The sequence below is a fragment of the Oryctolagus cuniculus genome, chromosome 17 (genome assembly GCF_051225735.1).
Source record: "Oryctolagus cuniculus isolate XC-2025 breed Fujian yellow rabbit chromosome 17, ASM5122573v1, whole genome shotgun sequence".
In the NCBI taxonomy this organism is placed as follows: domain Eukaryota; kingdom Metazoa; phylum Chordata; class Mammalia; order Lagomorpha; family Leporidae; genus Oryctolagus; species Oryctolagus cuniculus.
In genome coordinates, this window is record NC_142883.1 from 61,978,871 (window position 1) to 62,006,780 (window position 27,910).

At 50.0% G+C, this 27,910-nt stretch overlaps 1 protein-coding gene across 7 annotated transcripts in view; it reads left to right on the top strand.

The window, feature by feature from the left end:
- LOC100339032 (multidrug and toxin extrusion protein 2) overlaps positions 1 to 27,910 on the top strand; it is a 50,047-nt gene that overhangs the window by 17,949 nt on the left and 4,188 nt on the right. For all 7 annotated transcript variants that reach the window (XR_007911379.3, XR_007911382.3, XR_515450.4 and 4 more), the window contains exons 9-14: positions 6,920 to 7,033; positions 8,058 to 8,125; positions 15,737 to 15,845; positions 17,939 to 18,014; positions 22,875 to 22,944; positions 24,957 to 25,089. Coding sequence is in view for 2 of the 7 variants with exons in the window: in XM_002722654.5 (XP_002722700.3) it covers positions 6,920 to 7,033; positions 8,058 to 8,125; positions 15,737 to 15,845; positions 17,939 to 18,014; positions 22,875 to 22,944; positions 24,957 to 25,089 (570 nt within the window). In the remaining 5 variants the exon portion in view is untranslated. The remainder of the gene's footprint in view (positions 1 to 6,919; positions 7,034 to 8,057; positions 8,126 to 15,736; positions 15,846 to 17,938; positions 18,015 to 22,874; positions 22,945 to 24,956; positions 25,090 to 27,910) is intronic.

The following is a 27,910-nucleotide window of genomic DNA, read 5'->3' on the forward strand; positions in this document are numbered from 1 at the left end:
CCGGGACTAGAACCCGGTGTGCTGGCGCCTTAAGGCGGAGGACTAGCCTATTGAGCCACGGTGTTGGCCCAAGAAGTTTTAAAATACAGTTTATACAAAATGTGCAATGTTTTAAAACCTAATCAAATTTTCTCGTACTGAGTATTACTATAAAAAAGTAAACATTTGCTTCTTCTCTGTCCTTTCCATTATTGTTGCTTTTACTTTGTGTTTCTTTTTTTTTTTTTCTTTCTTTCTTTCTTTTCTTTTTTTTTTTTTTGACAGGCAGAGTTAGACAGTGAGAAAGAGAGACAGAGAGAAACGTCTTCCGTCCGTTGGTTCACTCCCCAATGGCCGCAATGGTCGGAGCTGTGCCAGTCTGATGCCAGGAGCCAGGAGCTTCTCCCAGGTCTCCCACATGGGCACAGGGGTCCAAGGACTTGGGCCATCTTCTACTCTTTCCCAGGCCATAGCAGAGAGCTGGATGGGAAGAGGGGCAGCCGGGACTTGAACCAGCACCCATATGGGATACTGGCACTGCAGGTGGAAGATCAACCTACTGTGCCCTGGTGCCAGCCCCAAGCTTGCTGCTTTAAAAAAAAAATTGTTTTTTTCTGTGTTCATGGTCAACTTTCTTTCTTCCTTGCTTCTGCTGTTCTCCACTCTTACTGGAGCACCTCTCCCTCAGGGAGGCAGTAGGAGGGCTCTGTGGTTAAACTCCAGAGCCAGACTGTCCAGGTTCAAGTCCCACTTCTTCTTCTGTGTTTTTTTTTTTTTTTGGTTTGTTTATATATCAATGTTTTTATTTCAGATATTTTGTTATTATAAATAATCTATCAGACTATTTTTGAAATTTATACTCTGAAGAAATATATTTGTTCTACTCAATATCTGAGGAATATTATAATTACTATGTTCTAGGGATGATAGAATACAGAAGTTAAATATTTTGCCTATAAATAGTAACTTCAGAAATTGAAAAAATACCCAGTTTTGGAGGGAATGAGTCTTCAAATGTGTTCTTCTTTTGGAAAGAATCACGTCTTCCTTGTTCACTGAAAGCCATTTAAAAATGTATTATTGTGTCCACATAAATGTCTTATATATAGTAGATTCACCAATAGAAGTTAAGTATAGTACAATTTCCTGAAGATACCTAAAAATCTAACTTTTCCTCAATGATATATGTACTGAGAATTATTTGAACAGAAACTGTTATTTTTTTAACTTTTTGAATATATAGTACTTGCAAAATGCCATTACCTTTGAAGTGAAATAAATTGTAACTAGATTTAAAATGGAATGATTTCCTACTTTTATATGAATATTACTCTAGTAAGCTTTTAAGCAATGTATTATAAATGTAGAAAATAAATCAGATTTTAGGGCCGGCGCCATGGCTCACTTGGTTAACCCTCCACCTGCGGCATCAGCATCCCATATGGGCACCGGGTTCTAGTCTTGGTTGCTCCTCTTCCAGGCCAGCTCTCTGCTGTGGCCCGGGAGGGCAGTGGAGGATGGCTCAAGTGCTTGGGCCCTTCACCTGCATGGGAGACCAGGAGAAGCACCTGGCTCCTGGCTTCAGATCGGCAGATCACACCAGCCGTAGTGGCCATTTGGGGAGTGAACCAAGAGAAGGAAGACCTTTCTCTCTGTCTATAACTCTACCTGTCAAATAAAAAAAAAAAAAGAAAGAAAGAAAATAAATCAGATTTTATAACCCAAAGAAATTTTTCATAAAAAGTTCCATTTCTAAATGCAAAAATGCCCTTGTCGCTTCTCATAAATGCACAGTACGTAATGCAAGAATAAATAAAAATAAAATAAATATAAAAATGAGGCAGTGATAGGGAAAATAAACTCTACAATGCAAAATCACAGTACTGGAGCTACAGGCATCCCAGCTTAATTCACACAAATCATTTCACAAAAGAAAAAAATTAAGTTTTCCTTTTAGGTATCCCCAGTCAATACGCAGATTTCACGTTTTCCGAGGAGTTTTGATCAATCCGCTCCCACGTTTTGGTCTCAACCTGTAGATCTTTCAGAAAACACGAAGCTAAGGAGGGAGCCAGCCCTGGGCATCGCATGGGAGTCTTGAAGGGAACTGGACCCCACAGTTACCAGTGTCCCCAAGGCCCAGTCCACCGCTTAGAAACCTCTCCAGCCACACCTCTTTCATCGCGAGATTTAACCTCAAAATCAACATGTCCGTGACAGCCACACAAAGCGCAGGGACCCAGCACATCCTCCTTTCTTCTCATTGTGAGTTCCAGCTGTGGCAGGCGCGGGTGCCAGGTCTGAGCGACATGACCTGTAGGTGCACCAGGGGGAGCTAGCGTCTCTGTCTCCCGAAGGAGCTGGGCCTACCACTGCTGTTGCCCTTTTGGGCTCACATTATCGTGAAGCCAGACGCCCCATAACCGTTTCTGGCACGGCCATCAGTCATCTTCCACTGCAAAGAAAACCCTCCCTCCAACGCTGCGCCTCACTCTGTGTTTGCTACTAGCGTCAAAACCTATGAAGACTTTGAGTAGTTCAGTTTGTTGATGAATGAGTATCTGAGTTAAATGTTCCAATCCAGGTGGGCAGTTGAACGGAGGTGGCAGTCTGGCGTGCACGGTGCCCCCTGCAAGCCCACCTGGCTGATTTGGGATGGGAAAGCTGCCAGGACCAGTAACTGCAAAGCCTGCAGGTGGGGCCCTGGACAGCCAGCCCAGGGCCAGGGTAGCCAGTATGTCCGGGAGGTCCATGGCTTGCTGCAGGTGCATACTGAGGGCTGTTCCCAGCTGGCAAACGTGTGCCTAGGTGAGGAACATCTGTCTGCATGTTTAGTTTGCCCAGATTCAAACAGTTCTCTCCTGGAGTCTGCATGGAGGGGACCTCAGGTGGCCACACTGCTGCTGCCACCACTTCGTCACAGTGGGGCAATTTCTGAGCCTCATCTGTAAAGTGGTGACAACAGAAGTCACAGTGGGACCCGCGTCGTTGAATTCTTGCGAAGATTAACTGAGTTAATCCACATGATGGTGTTAGAACTCATGTGGTGGTGTTAGAACCGGGATGATAACGTAAGGTGTACTTAACAAGCATTAGCTGCGTGTTTTTGCATTACCCTTGATTTTTTTTTTTTAATTTATTTGACAGATAGAGTTAGACAGTGAGAGAGAGAGACAGAGAGAAAGGTCTTCCTTCCATTGGTTCACCCCCAAAATGGCCGCCATGACTGGAGCTATGCCGATCCGAAGCCAGGAGCCAGGTGTTTCCCCTGGTCTCCCATGCGGGTGCAGGGCCCAAGCACTTGGGCCATCCTCCACTGCCTTCTCGGGCCACAGCAGAGAGCTGGACTGGAAGAGGAGCAACCGGGACTAGAACCGGGTGCCCATATTGGATGCCAGCGCCGCAGGCGGAGGATTAACCAAGTGAGCCACGGTGCCGGCCCCACCCTTGAATATTTTTAAATAGTTTGTAATCCCAACCACTTTTTTAAATTTTAATTTTTGAAATGTTCCAACCCACCAAAAAGTGAGAAGAATGGTTTGGCCATTCACATATGATTTATCCAGATGTGCCGACTGTTGTTAATATTTTGCCATATTTGTCCCTTTCGTCTTCATGTGTGTTGATATATGAAGGGCCTTCAGAAAGCTCATGGAGGGGTCAGGTGTTTGGCCAAGCAGCTAAGATGTCAATTAGGATTTTTGTATCCCGTATCAGTGCCCGGACTTGAGTCCCAGCTCCACTCCAATTCGGCTGCTAACGCAGACCCTGGGAGGCAGCGGAGATGGCTCCGGTGGTGAGGTTCTTGTCATTCTCATGGGAGACTTGGGTTGAGTGACTGCAAGCTTCAGTCCCAACCCAGCCCCAACAATATTAGACGTTTGGGGAGTGCACCAGCAGGTAGGGGCCCTCTGTGTCTCTCTGGCTTTCAAATAAATAAATAAAGTTCATGGGAAATTTGCATTACCTTTTGGTTCCAGCACATGAAAATAGGGGAAAACATTCCAGCCATTTGTTGCTGTCTAGTTAAGTACTGACATCACAAAACTTCGCCAAGTAATTATATCAGTATGCATCTCTCCAGCTACATTCTCCTGAATAGCCACAATATTACCAGCGTACTGAAGAAAATAAAAATTTACTGAATATGATATTTAAAGGTATTATGGCGGGAACTGTGTTGTGGGTTAAGCCACCTCCTGGGATGCTGGCATCCCACATGGGTGCTGGTTAGTGCCCCAGCTGCTCCACTTCTGACCCAACTCCTTGCTAATGTTCACGGGAAAGCAGTAGCAGACGGCCCAAGTGCTTGGGCCCCTGCACCCACATGGGAGAACCAGCTCCTGGCTCCTGGCTCCTGGCTCCTGGCTCCTGGCTCCTGGCTCCTGGCTTTGGCCTGGCTCAGCTGTGGCCATTGAAACCATTTGGGGAGTGAACCAGCAGATGGAAGATACCTCTCTCTCTCCCTCTCCCCACCCTACCCCCCTCCACCCATAACTCTGCCTTTCAAATAAATAAATAAATCTTTAAAAACCTGTATTATTGGCTAATCCTCCGCCTAGCGGCGCCGGCACACCGGGTTCTAGTCCCGGTCGGGGTGCCGGATTCTGTCCCGGTTGCCCCTCTTCCAGGCCAGCTCTCTGCTGTGGCCAGGGAGTGCAGTGGAGGATGGCCCAGGTGCTTGGGCCCTGCACCCGCATGGGAGACCAGGAAAAGCACCTGGCTCCTGGCTCCTGCCATCGGATCAGCGCGGTGCGCCGGCTGCAGCGCGCCGGCCACGGTGGCCATTGGAGGGTGAACCAATGGCAAAAAGAAGACCTTTCTCTCTGTCTCTCTCTCTCACTGTCCACTCTGCCTGTCAAAAAAAAAAAAAAAAAAAAAAAAAAACCTGTATTATTGGGGCTGGCATTTGGCCCAGCAGTTAAGATGCCCATGTCCCATACTTAAGTGCCTGGACTTGAGTCCTGTTCCACGCCAATCCAGCTTCCTGCTAACGCAGACCCTGGAAGGCAACAGTGAAGGCCTAAGTATTTGGGTTCTTGCCACTCATGTTGGAGAACTGGGTTTGGCTTGATCCAGTGCTAACCGTTGCAAGCATCTGGGGGGTGATCCAGGGCATGGGAACTCTGTCTTTCTCTCTTTGACTTTCAACTAAATAGGTAACAAATGAAAAGGAGAATCATATGCTTTGTATCCATATTCATATTTCCCTAACAATTAACTGTCTGGTTCCCTCAAAGACCTCTCATCCAGGGGTTTTAGCATCCACTGATCATTATTATTGAAATACATTGTTACATTGCGGGTTGAAAATATTGTATTTTTGGTGTGCGTATTTATATCAGGAGTCATTCAGCTATATGTTTGAAAGGGGAAAAAAAAACAGTTCAACTTAGCTTCACCTAATTTACTAAGCTTATATAGCTGGCTCACGTATCCAGAAGTTGAAGGGTAGTTGGTTCAGCATCGAGGTGCAAAGAAGGTATGGGTGCTCGGAAGAAAACGAGGGTTTGCAGAAGGAGGAGCAGTGTGGTTGGACAGGCAGCCAGTGCTGGCCACGATATTTTACAATGTGCACCTCCTCTTCCCTCTGTCCTTTTCTCAGATCAAATGTCACAATTCTCCCTCTCCCCAGCCACCTTCTTTTTTTTTTCTCCCCCCACCCCAAGAAACCTTTTCTTTAAGGACTACAAATTTCCTAAGTACAACTTTAGGCATACAGTGACTCTTCCCGCCATACCTGCTCTCCCACCCACACTCCTCCTCCTTCTCCCATTCCCAGTCCCATTCTCCATTGAGATTCATTTGTACAGCTCTTCTGTGTACAAAGTTAGTAAATAAACAAAGTTTTAAAAAAATACTATTGAGCATCTTTTCATAAACTTGCTAGGTGTTTATTTGGAGAGAGGTCTACACAGGTACCTTTGCCCATCTGGCAGTCTAGTGGTTGGGTGTTGTGTTCTTGAGCTGCAGGACGTGTTTGTGGGTCCTGGAGATCGGCTCCAGGCACCCCCAGCAGGTCCATGACCTCCACAGGCTGCCTTTCCACACTGTTGGTTATGTCCTTCAAGGCACGGAAGTTTTTTACTTAGTTATTTTTAAAGATTTAGTTAGTTATTTGAAAGGCAGAGTTACAGAGAGGCAGAGATAGAGAGAGAGAGAGAGGGAGAGAGGTCTTCCATCCGCTGGTTTACTCCCCCAGATGGCTGCAACAGCCAGGGCTGGGTCAGGCCTAAGCCAGGAACCAGGAGCTTCTTCCGGGTCTCCCACGTGGGTGCAGGGGCCCAAGGACTTGGATCATCTTCCGCTGCTTTCCCAGGTGCATTAACAGGGAAGTGGAGCAGCCAGGACTCGAACCAGCGTCCATATGGGTTGCCAGCACTGCGGACGGTGACCTGCCACAATGCCAGCCCCCTGAAGGTTTTTGTTTTGTTTTAGCCCAACTGATGTATTTGTACTCTGGTTGTTTGTGAGCACAGCACACTTTAAGACCTCAGTGTTGCGTGTGTGGTGGGTGGGTGGGTGGGTGTAGCCTTGTTGCCTCAGCTGCATCTACAACCATTCCAGGATTTGGCTTTGTCACAAGGCACTTGTCTCCTATTTCACACCTCTGCTTTCCTAAGTTTGGCTCCTTGATGTCCACAACACCCGACAGCCATACTCTACCACAGGGAGTATCCCACGCGGCTTTTATTGAGCTCTCGTACGAGAGTTTCCCAGGAGTGGGTTGTGTAAGTGACAGGGCATAGACTGGCTTCGGTTTTACTAAGTGTTGCCAGCTTGGTGCCTGCCATCCCACACTCTGCCCCTGTGGGATTTTCTTTACCTTTCGCTGGGAAGCCGAGGTCACCCCTCCCTCATCTCTGGCCCATTTGGAAGAGGCGGGTGTGTGCAGTCGAATTCCTGGTATTGAACGGCTCTTTTGCTTCCTGTTCTCCAGGTTGGACCGTGGACTGCTTGCAGGAGTGGGGCTCATACACCCGTCTGGCCATTCCCAGCTTGTTCATGGTGTGCATCGAGTGGTGGAGCTTTGAGATCGGCACTTTCCTTGCAGGTGCGTCTGCGCGCCGCAGAAACTGCCCGCAGCCCAGCGGCCACGTTTCCAGAGCTCGCCAGAAGATTCCGGGTCTACCTGTCTGCCTTGCCCCCTTCCACGCAGGACAGGTTTAGACCCTCGTCCAGCCATCAGCAGGTTCACCTCGGTGCGGCTCTACTTCTACTACACCACCCGTCATTTTGCTTTTGGCCCTTTTCTCCTTTTTATTTACATATCTCATTTTGATTGACACACCATCACACATACGTACTTAGGAGACACGAGGTGATGTTTTGAGACACGTGCACATTGTATAATGCTCAATTAGAGTAATTGGCCTAACATTTATCATGATGAGAACACTTAACATGCTCTCCTCCCTGTTATTGTTAGCTGCAGTCTTTGGCTGTGAGACTTGTTCCTCCCACGTAACCGTGGCCTTGAACCTGCTTATCGACTTCTTGCCCTACCCTGCCCTGATTACCCGCCCCACCCTGCCCTTCATTTGGGAGACGCTGGGGTTTCATGCCATGTGTTTGAAGGCTTTTCACAAGCACAGAGAGGCTACGGTGGCTTTGTTCCAGCCTTGGCCTTGTAACAGTTTTGGTCACAGCTGTCCTCCTGAGCCGTCTGAGTGTTGTTATGGGAACACAGAGACAGAGAATGAAAGACTGTGGCACTGCTGCCTCGGTTGTCCCATTGACTGTGCAGAGGGAGTTCTGTGACCTCCTCCTCCCCTCCTACAATGTGAACCTGCCTGTCCCGCGGAACATTCTGCAGCTGCAGGGGCCTCCCCCTTCCTCCTTGGACACCTGATGTTTCGTCCCTCAGTGGCAGGGTGAGGGGCCCCCAGATGGAGCCCGCGTCGCGTCTGCAGGAAGGGCCGCCCTGAGGGTCTCCGCAGCACAGGTGGGGAATCTCAGCACCCGGCTACGTCTAGGGGAAGTGCTCGGCTTCTCTTAGAGCGTGTTCTAGTGCCGTAAGCAAAGGGCTTGCTTTGGCCCACTCTTTGAAACATCTTCTGTGTGTGGTGACATTTCAGGGCTGATCAACGTCACAGAGCTTGGGGCCCAAGCCATCGTTTACGAACTGGCCTCTGTGGCCTACATGGTAAGAACCTCAGGTGAGACTTGGCACAGTGGGGTGGGGAGGGCTGGGGAGAGGGAGGGAGAGAGGGGGAGAGGGAGGGAGAGAAGGGGAGAGGGAGGGAGAGAGGGGGAGAGGGAGGGAGAGAGACACACTGGAGAGGGACGAGGTGTCCTGGCCATGCTGCCCGTCAGCCGTGCTACCCCCAGCTCTTTTCCTAACTGTTCTCAGCTTCTGTTTCCTTGCGTACAGAGTGGGCACGTGCCCACTTTGCAGGTGCGGAATGAGATCGTGCATCTGAAACTTAACATAAGGCCTGGCAAATGCAGGCAAGCAGGGAGGGCACTGATGCTGGGATATGATGGAGGTGAGGAGGAGGTAGCTCCTGACCTCTCGTGCCTGTGGCCTGGTGGGGAGACAGAGATAAACAAATAAACACTGGGTACGTGCATTGCACAAATCATATGCGAGAGTACTCCAAAGAGTTTGTGAATAAAAAAAAAACAACCTGGAACTGAAAGATAGGTTGAATTGGTGCAAAACAATTGGAAGTGTAGACATAGCCTTTTTCCTGTGAAGACTCCAGAACAAACTTAGCTTTTAATTCTGTTTTCCGTGAACTTTTTGAAGCGCCGCCCTTGTTTGTACGATAAGTATCTTTAAAAAAAAAAAAAAGCCAAAAATATTTGAGAGACATAAAAAGAGATAGCGAGTCAGGCAGGGCCTTTCTGTATGGAAAAACCGGCCTGGACAGCCCACTGGGGCACCTGGGCCCAGGGCTCCTGGGCCACCGAGGAACTGGGGGAGGTGTGGTTGTCATAGGCGGGGGGGGGGTAGGCCTGGGGACTCCCGCAGGGGACACAGCCTCTTGTACCCCATGGAGGCTGACACAGAGGGGAGGGGTGTGGGCGGGAGGCTGCTGGTGGAAGACGAGGCCGTGGTGATGTGCTGAGGCCAGCTGCCAGGCCGCAGTCAGGGCTTGCGTGCGGCATCTATCACAGCTATCTCCAAGGGTTTTGGCTTGAACCCCAGTGTGGGGGTGACGCCTTTTACCTTCGGGTGCCTTTGGGCTATTCCAACCCTGTACAGAGAACCACCTTTGTTTTATTTTGTTTCTAAAGCAGCAGAGGTCTGTGGGCAGGAGGATTATGGGACATTTTTTTGTTTCCATGTATTTTTTTTTTTTTTCATTTTTAAAATGAAAAAAAAAATTTTTTTAATGGGAATTGACATGGTCATCTAGGAGTGCAAACAGAGCAGCAGGTCTAGGAGCCAGCCCGGCGTGGGGAGGTCGGGAACGGAAGGAGACGCCGTCACGGACGCAGTAGGCAGCCAGCATGGAGGGGAGGATGTGCGGAGAACACGTGGAGGAGGCCCAGGGCACAGCAGCTTCAGAGGGAGCCAGCGGCTGGGCTGAGCGCTGCCCGGGGCCTGCACAGTGTAAGGTTGGAGAGTGGCCCTTGGGTTGTTTGGTGTTTTTTTGTTTTGTTTTGTTTTGTTTTGTTTTTTTGAAAAGCAGAGGGAGAGTGAGAGAGAGAGTGTGTGTGTGTGTGTGTGTGTGTATGAGAGAGAATGTTCTTGTCCACAAATGTCTGCAGCAGCCTGGACTGGGCCAGGCTGAAGCTGGGAGCCGGGAACTCCATCCAGGTCTCTCATGTTGGGGGGGTGGGGACCCAGCCTGCTGCCTCTCATGGTGTGCATGAGCAGGAAGCTGGACTTCCATGTGATCCTTAGTTTCTCACCCATTTACTCCAGTGTGGGATGAGGGGCATCCCAAGCCATATCTCAGTCGCTGTCCCAAATGTCTGCCACAGCCCTCTGATTCAAGGTTGCCAGGGGCCTTGTGGAGTGACGAGTGAGAGGCAGGTGTGAGTTGCTGCCTTTCTGGGCATGGAGAGGAGTCCAGGCTACAGGACTGTAGACCACTGTGCCTCGAGGTTTGACGTCCCCTTATGGTGATGAGCTTTTAATACAACTGGGACAGTACAAGGAATCCACCATAAGCAAAAGTTGACACAACACATGGGGACAATTGGAGTTCAGAAATTGAACCAATGATGTAATAATGAGAAAGAAAATAGAAAATTCTGCATAGAATCATGAAACATGAAACAGTGAATGGAGGGGTGGGCCTGGAGCCCAGCGGTTAAGACTCCATGTAAGATAGCCACTTCCCCCATCAGGAAACCTGGGATTGATCCCTGGCCCTGCCTATCGACTGCAGCTAATGCTAGGGCAGACCCTGGCTGGGCTCCTACCACCTCTGTGGGAGTTGGCTTGGGTTCCTTGTGGGCCCGGTTCCCAGCTGTTGAAGGTAACTGGGGGCCGGCGCCGCGGCTCACTAGGCTAATCCTCCGCCTAGCGGCGCCGGCACACCGGGTTCTAGTCCCGGTCGGGGCGCCGGATTCTGTCCCGGTTGCCCCTCTTCCAGGCCAGCTCTCTGCTGTGGCCAGGGAGTGCAGTGGAGGATGGCCCAGGTGCTTGGGCCCTGCACCCCATGGGAGACCAGGATAAGTACCTGGCTCCTGCCATCGGATCAGCGCGGTGCGCCGGCCGCAGCGCGCCGGCCGCGGCGGCCATTGGAGGGTGAACCAACGGCAAAGGAAGACCTTTCTCTCTGTCTCTCTCTCACTGTCCACTCTGCCTGTCAAAAAAATAAATAAATAAATAAATAAATAAATAAAAAAGAAGGTAACTGGGGGAGTGAGCCAGTGGACGAGAGTTCTCTCTCTCCCACATAAATCAGTAATTTTTTTTTTTTATCTTTTAAAAAAGGAGGAATTGAAACTAAAAGAACAGTGTTTGGAAAACAGTCAAGTAGAACTTGCAGAAAGAGAGTATATAGCCGTTGAAATTTAATACTTGATAGGCTAAAGACCTTAACTGCACACAGAAAATGATGAACATAAGGAGGGTAGAATAAAACAAAGACGCACAGAGACGCAGAATATGTGAGAGATACAGGTCGTTACGTACATAGTGGGAACTTCGGTATGTACATAGGGGAGACTGGAAGGCCTTTGGGGACGAGGTGTTCAGAGGCGTTGACAGGAGATAGTAAATCTTGTATCTTACTGCATGTGTTCGAGGATTGCTTGCAACATGTCCACGTGGGTGCGTGCCTGCTTTAAAACCTGGAAGTCTGTCACCCCTGTCTCCCCCCCAGATACTCTCTAGATAGCTTGAACTTCCTTAATCTTGCCTTACTTTATTCTCACCTTGTTTTCGGTTGTGTGGCTTAGCTCCATGATTACGGTCAGGTTTAAGAGCTACAGTCCGCGCTGGCGTAGATTCCGAGGCCTGTTCGCGGAGAAGCCTCGGGCTGGGCTGACTGATGCCCTTGAATCCGCCCTCTGTGAAGGGCGGCAGCTTAGCTGGGAGGGCCCACCTGCTCGCCCAGCACTTTGATGGTATCTCACTGTCTTCCGGTGTTAGTGCTGAGCTGGGGGTGAGTTCTCCAGTCTCTTCTTGTCCACGACCGTCTCGAGTCCCCGGGGTCTTCTTGAGCCCCGTGGATTCTAGGATCCGTTTGTCCATTCTTGGGCTCGTGGATTGGGGAACTTGATTTTGTTATTCACCTTGTTTTTCTTTTAACTTTTATTTAATAAATATAAATTTCCAAAGTACAGCTTTTGGATTACAGTGGCTTCCCCCCCCCCCCCATAACCTCTCTCCCACCCGCAACCCTCCCATCTCTCATTCCCTCTCCCATCCCATTCACATCAAGATTCATTTTCAATTATCTTTATATACAGAAGATCAATTTAGTATATGCTAAGTAAAGATTTCAACAGTTTGCACCCACACAGAAACACAAAGTATATAGAGCACTGTTTGAGTACTAGTTATACCGTTAATTCACAATGTACAACACATTAAGGACAGAGATCCTACATGAGGAGTAAGTGCACAGTGACTCCTGTTGTTGACTTTACAAATTGACACTCCTGTCTATGGCATCAGTAATCTCCCTATGCTCCAGTCATGAGTTTCCAAGGCTATGGAAGCCCCTTGAGTTCTCCGACTCTTATCTTGTTTAGACACGGTCATAGTCAAAGTGGAGGTTCTCTCCTCCCTTCAGAGAAAGGTACCTCCTTCTTGGATGGCCGTTCTTTCTGCTGGGATCTCACTCACAGAGCTCTTTCATGTAGGTCATTTTTTGCCACAGTGTCTTGGCTTTCCATGCCTGAGACACTCTCGTGGTCTTTTTAGCTGGATCCGGTTACTGCCCTTGTTAAGAAGGCGGTGCCTCCACAGTGATCCACAGATCAGTGCCATCCTCGTCGAAAGCTGAGCCTTAGCACAGAAGATCTTACCAGAAAGGAGCACTTCAAAACATCTTCGCTGTTAATATAAGAAAATGGGTATTTTCTTTTCTTTTTTGAATAAATGATATGCTCTTTTTTTTTTTTTTTTTTTTTTTGACAGGCAGAGTTAGTGAGAGAGAGACAGAGAGAAAGGTCTTCCTTCCATTGGTTCACCCCTCAAATGGCTGCTGCGGCCGGCGCACCGCGCTGATCTGAAGCCAGGAGCCAGGTGCTTCCCCTGGTCTCCCATGCGGGTGCAGGGCCCAAGCACCTGGGCCATCCTCCACTGCACTCCCGGGCCACAGCAGAGAGCTGGTCTGGAAGAGGGGCAACCGGGACAGAACCGGCACCCCCTAACAAGGACTAGAACCCGGAGTACCAGCGCTACCGTTGGAGAATTAGCCTAGTGAACCTTGGCGCTGGCTATATGTGTTCTTAAAATGCCTGATTATCAATGCAGTTCATGTTTTGCTCTAAAAGCGGTTCATGGTGAGTTTTCAAAAAGTCCATGGAAAATAAGCATTATAAAAAACCCGTGTATGGAGCTCAAATTTTTTTTGCACCAAAATAGTTAGCTTTTCTTTCCATTTTCCACCAACTTTTTGAAGTACTTACCTTTAGAAGTTTTTTTTTACACCTTGCATAATTTTTATTTTATAGGAACTGCACAATTATTACTTATTTATACTTAAATATTTTAATTGCATGTTTATTAGACAATTCTAAAGGTTGCTTATTTCTACAAACTGTTAAAACTGAAACATTAAGGAGCACCTAAACAAACTAGTCTGATGCTGTTTATAAAATATATTCTGCTTTTTTAATCCTTTTTTTAAATTTTATTTTATTTAATGAACATAAATTTCCAAAGTACAGCTTATGGATTACAATAGCTTCCACCCCACCTTTAGAAGTTTATAAAAATGGCCGGCGCCGCGGCTCACTAGGCTAATCCTCCGCCTTGTGGCGCCGCACACCGGGTTCTAGTCCCTGTCGGGGCACCGGATTCTGTCCCGGTTGCCCCTCTTCCAGGCCAGCTCTCTGCTGTGGCCAGGGAGTGCAGTGGAGGATGGCCCAGGTGCTTGGGCCCTGCACCCCATGGGAGACTAGGATAAGTACCTGGTTCCTGCCATCGGATCAGTGTGGTGCGCCGGCTGCAGCGCGCCGGCCGCGGCGGCCATTGGAGGGTGAACCAACGGCAAAGGAAGACCTTTCTCTCTGTCTCTCTCTCTCACTGTCCACTCTGCCTGTCAAAAAAAATAAATAAATAAAATAAATAAATAAATAAATAAATAAGTTTATAAAAATGAAAAATCAAGTCGCTTCCTCTTTTTTTTTTTTTTTTTTTTTCAGCCTGGTTCCCCAGAGCTGTCCCACTTTTTGACTCCTCCTGCCTCTAGTTCTGGGGGTTGTCACAGAGCTTCGTGCCTTCTGCTCACCGTGACCTAGCGGCTGTTGGCTCCGGGAGCGGGGAGGAGGCAGCTCGCCTTCTGCAGTATCCCGGGCAACCCCGTGGGTTTTGTTCTTTATTTCTAGCTTTCTGGGTGGATATGACTTTAAATAATGAACGCGCACCTCTATTTCTTGATCTATCACCTGCAGCTTGGCTTCCCAAGTGACAAGATGAGGAACATGCAGTTATGAGATTTCTCCTTCGCTTCCCAAATACTACCAGCTGGGTAACAGCCACCCACTTGCTGGGATCCAGGCAGCAGTGTCTACAGGTTACACACGGTGACTCGTGGACTCCTCCCTGCAGCGCCTTTGGAGGAATGTGCTGCTATTTCACATACGTAGCGGGGAGGGAACTGGGACCCAGAGGCTAGCACTCGTGCAACCTTAGGATGTGATTGGCCTGGATCGGCTATTCTGTCTGTCGCCCCCCTCCGCCCGGCGTGTCTCCCCAAATACTTCTCACGCACATTGTCCTGCCTTCCCTGTGCTGTGGGCTTCCCGTGGCTTCACCCTGGCGTCTTCGTGGTGGCAGCTTTTCCAAAAGCAGTTTGCTCTTTAATTCTCAATGTTGACAATTTATTTTCCACTAAGCATGGACATTTATTTTCTATTAGTGGCATTTGTAAAAAAGATTTATTTATTTACTTGAAAGTCAGAGTTACACAGGGGGATGGAGAGGGGTCTTCCATCCACTGCTTCACTCCCCAGATGGCTGCAACGACTGGAGCTGCGCCGATCCAAAGCCAGGAGCCAGGAGCTTCTTCCAGGTCTCCCATGTGGGTGCAGGGGCCCACGGACTTGGGCCGTCTTCTACTGCTTTCCCAGGCCATAGCTGGAACGGAAGTGGAGCAGCTGGGACTAGAACCGTCTCCATATGGGATGCCAGCACTGCAGATTACCCGCTCCGCCACAGCGCCGGCCCCTATTAGTGGCATTTTGAGAGGGAAGAGAGTTTACTACGTGAGCCAGTCGTAGATCTTGAACTAGAAGTCAAATACGTATATACCGTGGTCATACAAGTCTTAAGCCTTTTTATGTCCTCAACTCTGCTGCTTTCCAAATTCCTACAACTTAATATATATAAATTGTTATCAACACAACCAGTTTGATGAAACAGTTGCAAATTCGAAGGCTGCAGGAAGGGTGCTCCTTCTGGTGGGGATGAGGAGTTAAAGCCGAAGTGTAAATCAGCAAAAGCAAGCGTGAGAGCCACAGTCAGAGTGGTTTGTGCCCCACAACAGTTGAGGTCTGAAGGACGATTCTGGAAGTTGTGTGACGATCTGTTTAGGAAGCAAGGATGCTCATTGCTTTAGGTTTCCGTAATCAGTGATTAAAATCAAGATTTTGCATTCGCAGAGGTGGATTTGCTTGACTCTCGGGTGTTTATTTCATCCATCCCACTGCCACTGAGGGTTGTTGGGGTGTTGGATTTATCAGCCTTTCCGAGTGCCCGCTGCGTGCCAGGCTGTGCTGTGAGTGCTTCTGCACATGGTTCCTTTAATCCTCACAAATTACTTACATACTTAGAGTAAGTTAAATCTCATAGAGATGTAGCTAGTACGTGTCAGGACTTAGTTCCTGAGTGTGTGTAGCCAATAACAGGGTGTTTGGCCCTCAAGTCCAGGGTCTGCTCTGATCCATCTGCCACGGGGAACAGTCAGGGGTGGCCGAGACCTTTTTCTTAACAGTGAGAACTCCTGTGTCAGTGAGGCTGAGCCACTTGTGCCTTTCCGGTCACGTGGTGATAGAAGGTTCTAGAATGCAGATCTCTGAGTCTGTCTACAGTTTCCATGTCATTGGACGCTCGTGCACCAGCGCTGAATTTGGAGATTTTGATGGCTTGTGACTGTGTTTTGTGCTCGTTAATTCCCAGGTGCCCCTCGGCTTCGGTGTGGCAGCCAGCGTCCGTGTGGGCAACGCCCTGGGAGCTGGGAGTGCTGAGCAGGCCCGGTGCTCCTGTACTGCCGCTCTCCTGTGTGCCGGTGAGTGATGCCGGCCGCCAGGCTGGCTTTAGCGGGTAAGTGGAGGATCCGTGTATCAGCATTTCCTTACGAGCCCCCGAGATTTGAAATTGATGTGTAGGAAAGGCCTTCCAAAACTTCATAAAAGTGCCTATTACCAAAAAAAAAAAAAAAAAAAAAAAAAAAAAAAAAAATACAGGCCAGCACCGTGGCTCACTAGGCTAATCCTTTGCCTTGTGGCGCCGGCACACCGGGTTCTAGCCCCAGTCGGGGAGCCGGATTCTGTCCCGGTTGCCCCTCTTCCAGGCCAGTTCTCTGCTGTGGCCCAGGAGTGTGGTGGAGGATGGCCCAAGTGCTTGGGCCCTGCACCCCATGGGAGACCAGGAGAAGCACCTGGATCCTGCCATCGGATCAGCGCGGTGCGCCGGCCACAGTGCGCTGGCCGCGGCGGCCGTTGGAGGGTGAACCAACGGCAAGGGAAGACCTTTCTCTCTGTCTCTCTCTCTCACTGTCCACTCTGCCTGTCCAAAAAAAAAAAGAAAAGAAAAAAATGCAGGGCTTTATATCAAAATAAACTTCATGCTTGATTCCATTTTCCACAAACTTTGAAGTACCCTCATATACACAACCCAGATCTCTGTTCTTTATGCTCTTGCCAATTTACTAATTGGTAATAATAATACTAATTACTGCTAATTGTTTTTTGTTGCTATCTACCAACTACATAACGTTATGCTTGGCAGTACTGAGATAATTTTTTTAAAGATTTATGTTATTTATTTGAAAGAGTTACAGAGAGAGGTAGAGACAGAGAGAGAGGTCTTCCACCCACTGGTTCACTCCGTAATTGGACACAATGGCCGGAGCTGCGCCGATCCGAAGCCAGGAGCCAGGAGCTTCTTCCGGGTCTCCCACGTGGGTGCAGGGGGCCAGGGACTTGGGCCATCCTCTACTGCCCTCCCAGGCCACAGCAGAGAGCTGGCTGGGAAGTGGAGCAGCCAGGACTAGAACCGGCGCCCATATGGGATGCCGGCGCTCCAGGCCAGGGCATTAACCCGCTGCGCCACAGCACAGCCCCATTACTGAGCTAATTTCAAAGGCAGTGGTTCTCTTCGGCAGTCCTGCTTTATGACTGTAGTTGGGTGGCTCCTGCCTCCTCTGCATCTCCAGCACTCTGTATTCTGAGCAATTGGAAAAGAGTTTTAATTATCTTGCTGTCTTAGCCGTGACAGACTACCACAGATGGGGTAACTTACAAAGACCCCCAAATTTCTGTTTCATGGCTCAGGAAGCGTGAAAGGCCCAAACCCAGGCAGCAGCAGGGTGGGCCGTGTGTGAGGGCTGCTGTCTGCTTTCACGATGGTGCCTTGATGCTGTGTCCTCGTGGCAGAAGGAACTGAAGGGGACCACCTCCCTCCCTCAGTCCCTGTACGGGGGCCCTAATACCACTCGTGAGGGCAGAGTCTCCCAAAGGCCACACCTCCCAGTGCTGTCACACTGGAGATGAATCTCAGCATGAACCTGGAGGGGATTCAAAACCTCAAACCACAATAACGATATCTCATTGAGCATCTTTCCCATGAGTCTCTCTTAGAAAAAGGAGATGAGGGGCCGGCACTGTGGCACAGAGGGTTAAAGCCCTGGCCTGCAGTGCCAGCATCCCATATGGATGCCAGTTTAAGTCCTGGCTGCTCCACTTCCCAGCCAGCTCTCTGCTGTGGCCTGGGAGAGCAGTAGAAGATGGCCCAAGTCCTTGGGCCCCTGCACCCGCATGGGAGACCCAGAAGAAGCTCCTGGCTCCTGGCTTCTGATCGGCCCAGCTCTGGCCATTGTGGCCATCTGGGGAGTGAACCAGCAAATGGAAGACCTCTCTTTCTGCCTCTGCATCTCTCTGTAACTCTGTCTTTCAAATAAATAAAAATAGCTCTTTAAAAAAAAAGAAGAAAAAGCAGATGAGACCATCTGATCTTGCTTGCGCATTTCATAGACAATAAGAAGCCCTCACGTACGTGATTCCGCGTCTTGAGCTGTGGATGCAGAATCTCATGAGAGATCCGCCGCAGGACGCGTCCCCCTGGGGAACTGTCCTTCCTCGTGGCCTCTCTGTTTTCCAGGCATCTGCGCGCTTGTGGTGGGCGTCCTGCTCGCAGCTCTGAAGGATGTGGTCGCCTACGTCTTCACCAGTGACAAGTAGGTACTCATCCAGAACTGCCTCTCTCTGACTATGGCAGCCCCACGGAGCATGTCACTTCACTGGGGAAGAAGCCCGGGTGCAGCCAGGAGAGAGGTCCGGCACTACCTCTGAATGAGCTTGAGCGACAGGAGCCCACGAACATCACCCTGCTGCTCCACTAGCCAGCTCACGCGCTCATCAAACCTGAGAGGGGCTTCTCCGTGCTCAGTGCTGCTTCTGCTCAGAGACCCCCAGGAGTAGCACACAGACGGCCTCTCCCCAGGAAGGCCCCTCACCGTCCGGGCACGCTGGCTACTTCCGTGCCTGCTGTAGCCTGGGCAGTAGCCACAAGCATCATTGCCTTCAGCGCAGGCTGACTGTTACTGCATTTTCTGTAGTTATGCGTTTCCACGCTGCATAGATTCATAATAAGGTGTCATGTGAATATTTAAAAAACCAGTTCATAGAAGAGCTTCAGTAATTTGTATCAGTTACCTCAAATTACTTTTAGGAAGAAATTTAGTTTTTTTATTATTATTTTGAAGATTTATTTATTTATTTGAAAGAGTTAGAGGCAGAGGCAGAGAGAGAGGTCTTCCATCCACTGGTTCACTCTCCAAATGGCCACAATGGCCAGAGCTAGGCTGATCCGAAGCCAGGAGCCAGGATCTCCCACATGGGTGCAGTCCTTGGGCCATCTTCTACTGCTTTCCCAGGCCATAGCAGAGAGCTGGATTGGAAGTGGAGCAGCCAGGACTCAAACCAATGCCCATATAGGATGCTGGCACTGCAGGCAGTGGCTCCACCCACTATGCCACAGCGCCAGCCCCTAGTTTTATTATTTTTAAATGTACTCTTCTAGTTGTTCTGACCCTATTGCTTTTAGATAGACTGATACCCTAACACATTCTTTTTTTTTTTTTTTTTTTTTTTTTTTGACAGGCAGAGTAGACAGTGAGAGAGAGAGACAGAGAGAAAGGTCTTCCTTTGCCGTTGGTTCACCCTCCAATGGCCGCCGCGGCCGGCGCGCTGCGGCCGGCGCACCGCGCTGATCCGATGGCAGGAGCCAGGAGCCAGGTGCTTTTCCTGGTCTCCCATGGGGTGCAGGGCCCAAGCACCTGGGCCATCCTCCACTGCACTCCCTGGCCACAGCAGAGGGCTGGCCTGGAAGAGGGGCAACCGGGACAGAATCCGGCGCCCCGACCGGGACTAGAACCCGGTGTGCCGGCGCCGCTAGGCGGAGGATTAGCCTAGTGAGCCGCGGCGCCGGCCTCCTAACACATTCTTACAAAAGTTTAGCACTAAGGAGGTGATCTGATCTGATAAAGTTCCGGGGACTGGATTTACCTTCAGACCCTAAGTGAAGAACAAACGGCTCTCAGACGTTGGGCTGTAGGCAGTGCAGAATAATAATTCCTGGGAGGCAAAACAAAGGAAGAGAGTCCCTGATGGCCCCAGCTTCCTGGGAGAGGGTTTCCAGCCCACGGCCAAGGTGGGGGCCATGGCCAAGGCGGGGGACGCATCCAAAGGAGCAGGCAGAACACCCATCATAGGGGAAAAAGTTCTGTCATTGCCAACCAGAACGGAACAGCCTTGAAGCACATTCGGCAGCTGGGAAAGTTAGCAGAGCATCTGGCCTCCATAGTGGAGCAAAATTAGCTCTAGAACTAACTTGTGTTCTGCTCCTGTGTCACAAAGGTTAAAAGCAAGCCTTGAAAGGTTTTAACTGATCCCAGAAAACGTAACTACATCATAGAACTTAACCACGTCAGTGCTCAAGGGTGCTTGCAAATAGCAAAAGAATACGCAGTACTCAGCATGGTGAAGTGCACAGAGTGCAGCGTACGACTAAGAGTCACCAAGCAGGAGTGAACACCGTGACTGGGCTTAGACTGCTGCCTGGGGCACCCACGTGTCATCCTTGAGTGCCTGGTTCAAGTCCCGGTTACTCTGCTTCTGACCTGCCCTCCTGCCATTGTGAGCCCTGGGAGGCAGTAGGTGACGGCTCCATCCCTGGGTCCCTGCTTCCCGCACGGGGGACCCAGATGGAGGTCTAGGCTCTGGGCTTTGGTCTGGTTCAGCCCTGGTTGCTGTGGCCATCTGGGGAGTGAAGCAACAGATGGAAGATCTCTATCTCCCTCCCTTCCCCTTTCTCTCTGTCACTCTGCCTTTCACATAAATAACTAAATCTTTAAAAACAAAAAAAGTGAAACTACCACGTTTATCAAGAATTATGATCCTCTATTGATGATGACGAGAAACAAGTCAACTGAAACTGACCCAGAAATGAAACAAGTAATGGAATTAGTACATAAATATATCTTTATGTAACTATATATATATAAAACTATATAGCTATTTTGCACATTTACAAGAAGTCAGAGGAAAACAGAAACATGTCAAAGTGAAACAAAGATACAAAAGCAAAACAAAGCCACTGAGTTGAGCTTCGAGAGAGGAAAGAACTTGTGGGATGAAATCACCTTGGAGGACATTAGTAGTGGATTAGACACTAAAGAATGAAAGAATAGTCAGCTTAAAGATACAGACGCGGCAGACATCCCAAATGAAATGCAGAGAGACGAAAGACTGAGAAGGAAAAGCCGTGAATGGCCTAAAATGCATGTAGGATTGTCAAAGCAGAGGAGGAGAAGGAAGAATAAAAAAAATTGAAAAAGTAATGGCAAAAAAAAAAAAAAACTTTCCAAATTAGCAATCATAGAAATTAAAGGGATCTAAAAAGCTATTGAACGTGATCACCCACCTGCCGTCGGGATTCCTCTGAAACGTCCTTGTCCTTGTCCGCTGTGTAGCTTCTGCTTGAATAAGCTTGGTGGGAAGGAACTTGCTACCTCCCAGGACAGCTTGGGCTCTCAGGACCCCTTTCCTGTTTTGGGGCTGAAATCCCCCTCTCCCACGCATAGCTTCTGCCCACTGATAGCAGAGTTGCTCTTGTGACCGCCCTGGGAGAGCGTCCATTTCTGGCCCCAGGTGGAGACGGGACTCCTGTGCTGTCCCTGGCAAACGCCTGGCATTCCTACAGCCGTGTCTCCTGGGACGTGGTCTTGCGTCTCCACCGTCGTGAATTCACGCAGACCCGAGGGCAGTGCCGTGAGCCACGGTTAGCACCACCGTGGAGCCTGAGAGCCAGCGTTAGGGTTTTGGTCGGCTACACCACCCCGAGTCCCGGGATGCGACTGCCTTCGTGAGCCCAAGTGCAAGATCCTGCGTGTGGGCTCATTGATCCTTGTTGTCTAACTTTGTACTCATCCTGGCATTTCTTGTTTCCTAGTTCCGTGGGTGACAGCATTTTCTTTTCTATCTCCATTTGCTCCTCGTTCATCAAAAAATCTGGCACGTTCGTTACGTTCTTCCTCTCTACCCCGACGTCCTACCAGCATCCCGGGGAACTCAGCCTCCGCAAGGAGGAAGCTTCCATTGCCCTTGCTCCTTATTTTCTTTTTCTTTCTTTCTTTCTTTTTTTCTTTCTTTCTTTCTTTCATTAATTTATTTGAAAGGCAGAGTTGGGGATGGGGTGATGGGGGAAAGAGAGGTCTTCCATTCACTGGTTTACTCCCCAAGTGGCCACAACAGCCAGAGTTGGGCCAGTCTGATGCCAGAAGCCAGGAGCTTCTTCCAGGTCTCCCACGCAGGCGCAGGAGCCCAAGGACTTGGGCCATCTTCCACTTCTTTCCCAGGCCATAGCAGAGAGCTGGATCAGAAGTGGAGCAGCCAGATCTCCAACTGGCATCCATATGGGATGCCGGTGCCTCAGGCCAGGGCATTAACCCACTGAGCCACAGCACTGCCTCCAGAGCTATTTATAATTCAGTCACCTTTGCAAATTAGTTTTCATAAAGATGAAATAACCTGACATTTTGTTAATTTCATTGCTCCCATATGAAAAATTTAGGTTTTGTTTGTTTCTTTAAAGTCTTTGACAGGGACAGCCCCCAAGGCCTCTGTACCAGTGCTCCCTGTGGCCCTCCAGGAAGATCAAATCACACAGTCTTGATTTTTGGAGGCCAAGGTGCTCATTGCCCAACTTGGCCCCAGCAAGTCAGGACAGGAATGCAGGCAGGGCCCCTACAGCTGTCTACCACGGCGGGGGATGGCAAAGTGGCTGTGAGGTGAAATGCCAGAATCCCTAATATTTATCAGCCTCTTTCTTCATCCCTCACTCCTCATATTACTTACTACTTAGTTATTACTGCGAGTTTTTGACTGGACTCAGTGTTCTGAAATAGCCGATCCTGACAGTTCTTGCCAATTCAAAGTTGCTTTTGCGACTTGAGCTTCCTGTTGTGCCATCTAACATGATGTCACCTGGATGGAGACTTTGTGTCCTGATTTGGTTCTCACTCATTTTCTAAAAAAAAAAAAAATAGTTTGAGCTTTTTTTTTTAATCTTTGTGTGAAAGGCAGAGAGAGTGACTTGGAGAGACAGACACACAGAGAGATCGTCCGTCCTCTTGGTTTCGCTCCCCAGACGCCCACAACTGCTGGGCTAAGCCAGGCCAAAGCCAGGAGCACAGCACGCAATCCGGATCTCCCATGTGGGTGTCAGAACACCCAAGTCCCTGAGCCATCACCTGCTGCCTCTCAGGGTGCACATTAGCAGGAAGCTGGGTCCAAAGCGGGGAAACTGGGACAGGCACTCTGACGTTGCACGTGGGCGTCCCAGGTGGTGACTTAACCATTGCTCCAAATCCCCTCCCCATGGAATTATGCTTTATTATGCACTTTGTCCAAAAGAAACGTACTGTTTTGACTAACTTGACTGCTCCATCTCTCGGGTGCGTCAGGTCAGCAGGTAACCGGTGATTGCACATGGTTTGTCTTTTTAGGTCACTGACTGCTTGCTTTTCCTCCCACAGAGATATTATTTCCCTGGTGAGCCAAGTGATGCCCGTGTTTGCTCCGTTTCATCTATTTGATGCACTGGCAGTGAGTATCTGGCGGGGCTCCTTCTGGCCTTGTAGCTAAAAAATCGAATGTCCAGTTCCGTTTCTGCACAGAGGGAGCTCTTGCTTAGCCTGAGCCTTGGAGGGAGGGAACGGGTTGCACCAGAACCCGGCCTCCCAAGGAAGAGGAGCCCCGCGTTCTCCACCTCTCTGACTTAGCCTGTGCCTGCCTCCCTGGGCCAACAAAGTCCGTCTCCAGGCTCCCCCTGGAGGGAGAGGGGGAGGGGGGAGGGGGAGGAGGACAGGGATCTGAAGGCCCCTGTGTTGTCGTGCAGCATCATTCCTCGAAGCTTGTTCCCAGCCGAGCGCGTACCCTTCATGACGCGCCCTCTAGGCCCATTTGTCATTTGCTGTTTTTCCCTATGCAACTTTTACTCTGTCCGCGTCACTCTGAGCCCACGATTGGAGCACTGGCTGTCCTAAGAATAGTGCGAAGACAAGGTCATGTTCATTGTCAGCAGCGGTGATATTACACTGACTTCTGCTGAGATACCATCAATGACACCTAGCTAAAAAGTAACTAATTGTGGGGCAGGCACTTGGCACAGTGGTAAAGACACCACATGGGACCCCACATCAGAGTGCTTGGGTTCAAGTCCCGCCTCTGCTTTTAATTCCAGCTTCCTGCTAATGGGCACCCCGGGGAGGCAGCAGGTGATGGATCAATGGTTTGAGTCCCTGCCACACACAGGGGTGACCCAGATTGAGTTCTTGGCTCTTGATTTTGGTCTGGCCCAGCCCTGGCTATTGTGAGCATTTGGAGATATTTTTTTTTAAAAGATTTAGTTTATTTATTTGAAAGACAGAGTTACAGAAAGAGGTAGAGACAGAGAGAGAGGTCTTCCATCCGCTTGCTCACTCCCCAGATGGCCGCAACGGCTGGAGCTGTGCCTATCCGACGCCAGGAGCTCCCTCCAGACCTGGGTGCAGGGGCCCCAGGACTTGGGCCATCCTCTACTGCTTTCCCAGGCCACAGCAGAGAGCTGGATGGGAAGAGGAGCAGCCGGGACTAGAACCGGCGTTCATATGGGATGCTGGCACTGCAGGCCAGGACATTAACCTGCTGCGCCACAGCGTTGGCCCCCACATTTTGGAGATTGAACCAGCAGATGGGCGATCTCTGTGTCTCTGTACATCTTTCTGCCTCTCAAATAAATTTTTAAAAATCTTTTGTATAACTTATTTGAGAGGTGGAGAGACAGAGAGAGCTCCTATCATCTGGCTCTCCCAGTACCTGCAACAGCGGAGGCCGAAGCTGGTTGGTGGGAACCCAGTTACTGGAGCCATCACCATTGCCTCCTGGGATCTGCACCAGCCGGATTTGGAGGCAGGAATCAGACCCAGCTCTCTGGTGTAGGAGGCAACATCTTAACTGCCAAGCTGAAGGCTGCCCCTGCATCTTCCCTATAACACATGCATTTTTTTTAAAAAAAAGATTTTATTTATTTATTTGAGAGGTAGAGTTACAGAGAAAGTGACAGAGTGAGTCTTCCTTCCACTGGTTCACTCCCCAGATGGCAGCAATGGCTGGAGCTGCGCCAAATCCAAAGCCAGGAGCCTCTTCCGGGTCTCCCATGTGGGTGCAGGGGCCCAAGGACTTGGGCCACCTTCTGCTGCTTTCCCAGGCCATAGCAGAGAGCTAGATAGGAAGAGGAGCAGCCGGGACTGGAATTGGCGTCCATATGGGACGCTGGTGCCGCAGGCGGAGGATTAACCTACTGTGCCACGGCACCGGCCCCAACATCTGCATTTACAAAATATTCTTAAACAGCCAGGATAAACAGATCCCAATACTATTCGGTGATGGCTTTCTGACAAAAGCTGTTGCATTTTAGTATTGTAGCTGTTGTTAACATAACTTGAGATGCCAAATGTTGTCCTTGGTCTCTTGTTTTAAGATTTGACCATATCCAAAGTAACGGGATATTAATGTTGTATCGTGAACTTGGTAGGACGACAGCCCCGAGCCTGCAACCTTGCTTTTCTTCTTCCTAGGGCACTTCCGGAGGAGTCCTGAGAGGCACAGGTAAACAAAAGATTGGTGCTCTCCTGAATGCCATCGGCTACTATGTTTTCGGATTTCCCACTGGAGTATCTCTGATGTTTGCTGCCAAACTTGGGATAATAGGTATGCGTTTGATTCCCCAGGGACTCGCCTCAACCCTCACTTGTCGTGTTAGGAGTTAGCAATGTCTGTCTAAAATACAGTGTTGAACAAAGTCAGCAAGCTCCTGCCCTCAGGCCAAGACCAGGACTAAATAATGGATTCAAGCAGGAGTCAGTTACTGTTGGGGCCTGGTGAGTGGTGGGGAACTTCGGAGCCCACACTGCTGGGCAGAATTCCCTCTGAAAGACGTGTGAGTAGGTCTCGGTGAAGACCGGAGTCTTCCTCACGGCGTGCTCTTGGACTGCTTGTCAAAAGTCAGCTGACCGTGGACTTGGGAGTTCATTTCTGGACTTGCAGTACTGGCCCATTGGTCTGTATGTCTGTCCTTACCCATCCCCACCCTCACCTGCTTACTGTTGTTTTGTAATAAGGTTTTGTTTGTTTGTTTGTTTTTGACAGGTAGAGTTAGTGAGAGAGAGAGACAGAGAGAAAGGTCTTCCTTTTCCATTGGTTCACCCCCCCCCCCCAATGGCTGCTATGACCGGCGTGCTGCGTTGATCCGAAGCCAGGAGCCAGGTGCTTCCTCCTGGTCTCCCATGCGGGTGCAGGGCCCAAGCACTTGGGCCATCCTCCACTGCACTCCCGGGCCACAGCAGAGAGCTGGCCTGGAAGAGGAGCAACCGGGACTAGAACCCAGCACCCATATGGGATGCTGGCGCTGCAGGCAGAGGATTAACCTAGTGAGCCACGGCACCAGCCCCCTTGTAATAAGTTTTGAAGTCAGGAGATGTGAATCCTGCAACTTTGTTATGCTTTTCCATTGTTGTTGTTTCGGCTGTTGGGGGCCCCTTGCCATCCCACGTGAACTAGGACCAGCTTTTCCATCTCTGTCTGAAAAGGCATTGGCGTTCTTAATCAGGCCTGCATGCGAACCTGTAGTTATTTTGCAGAGTAGTGCTACCTTAGTAGCATTTAGTCTTCCAGTCCCAAGTGAGAGCTTCCATCCCCTGGTCCACTCCCCACATGCCTGCAACAACCAGGACCGGGCCAGACTGAAACTGGGAGCCCAGGTCTCCCATGTGGGTGGTGGAAATCCAACCCCTGGAGCGTCCACTGCTGTTCCCATTGTCTGTATTAGCAGGCAGCTGGAGTCAGGAGCCAAAAGTGGGAACTGAACCCACGATGCACTCCAGTGTGTGCTGTGTTCATCTTAACGGGCACCTTGACCACAAGCCAAAATGTGCCAAAATTTGTATTTTTCCTGCAAATGCTGTAACTGCTCAAATGCACAGATAAGACAGTATTCGTGGACAGCTTTTGTCAATACTGTGCTAAGCTCTTTATGCATATTATGCCGTTTAACTTAATGACAACTATATAAGGTCTGATTTCCATTAGCTGCATTTTATCATAAGATCTAAAACCTGAGGGATTTAGTAGTGTGTCAGAGTAGCACACGTGTTAGCGGGGAAGCAGGAGCTGACCCGGGTAGCTGACTCCAGAGCCGCCCTGGTGTTGTCCTCTATCCTTGGGGCTCATCCTCCCCCAACCCTTTACCTGGCATTGACTGAGTGCTGTATCCGTTGGGCCTTAGCATCTGGGCGAGGTTCCTGTGTTGTATTTATTTGAAAGAGTTAGAGAGAGAAGGAGAGGCAGAGAGAGAGAGAGAGAGAAAGGGAGATCTTCCATCTGCTGGTCACTCCCCAGTTGGCTATAATGGCCGGAGCTGGGCCGATCCGACGCCAGGAGCCAGGAGCTTCTTCTGGGTCTCCCACGCGGGTGCAGGGGCCCAAGGACTTGGGCCATTGTCCACTGCTTTCCCAGGCCACAGCAGAGAGCTGGCTGGGAAGTGGAGCAGCCAGGACTTGAACTGGCACCCTTATGGGATGCTGCACTGCAGGTGGTGGCTTTACCCGCTACACCACAGCACCGGCCCCGAGGTTCCTTTTTTTTCTCAGCTCGCCCTCGGATCTTGGTTTTTCTCTACTTCTCTGGCGCTCTGTCTGCTTTTGCTCTTGGAATGCTGGCGACGGTGCTGTTCCTCTTGGCCTCCGCGCTCTCCCGTGAGTCTCAGGGCCTCGCTCTTTGGTGCTGACGGTGCCTCCATCTTTGGCCTGACCTCGTGCCTGCCCTCCACTCTGCGGTTTCGGCCGCACCTACATTCGTACACTCTGGCCGACATCTCCGCCCTCTGACCGCCTTTCTGGTTCGGTCACCCATGCTTGCAAGCTCTGCCCAGTGCCGCTGCCAAGCCTGACGATGTGTGGCTCAGTAACAGCTTTTGCATGTGTGAGGGCTTTAGCCCACGGGTGAGAAGGGAAGAGCTGGGCACACAGCAGCATGGCGATGGACTTGTCACCTGTACGCTGTCTCCGCCCCGCATCACTCACGTCCTTTCTTGAGATGTTAGCGCTCCGCACCTGTTCCCCCTACAGGCGGAAGAGGCGGAGGTCCCTCGGCTTAATGCAACTTGTTTTCAGACCTCTCGTGGCTTCCTCAGGGAGATCCTTCTCCCTTAGGCTTCATCCCAAGACGCTTCCAGTAGATCTGTCCGTAGAGAATAGATGCGGACTGGCCGGAGACTTGGGCACTGACTCTGAGTCCACCTGCTGGACTCCCCGAGACCTGGAGGCCAGCTGCGTTTGTGCGAAAGAGCTGCTGTCAGTTCTCTCCCCCTTTCTTGGTGCAATGTCAGTCTGGAAGCCGTCGGAAGAGCTGGCTGGTGTCCACACACTGCTGGTGCTTAGTGTCTCGTCGTCTTGGTAATGTCCCATGCTGGCTTAATGATCGGCACGGACTGGACCAGGCAGTACCTGATTCATCCCAGCCTGGCACCATCATT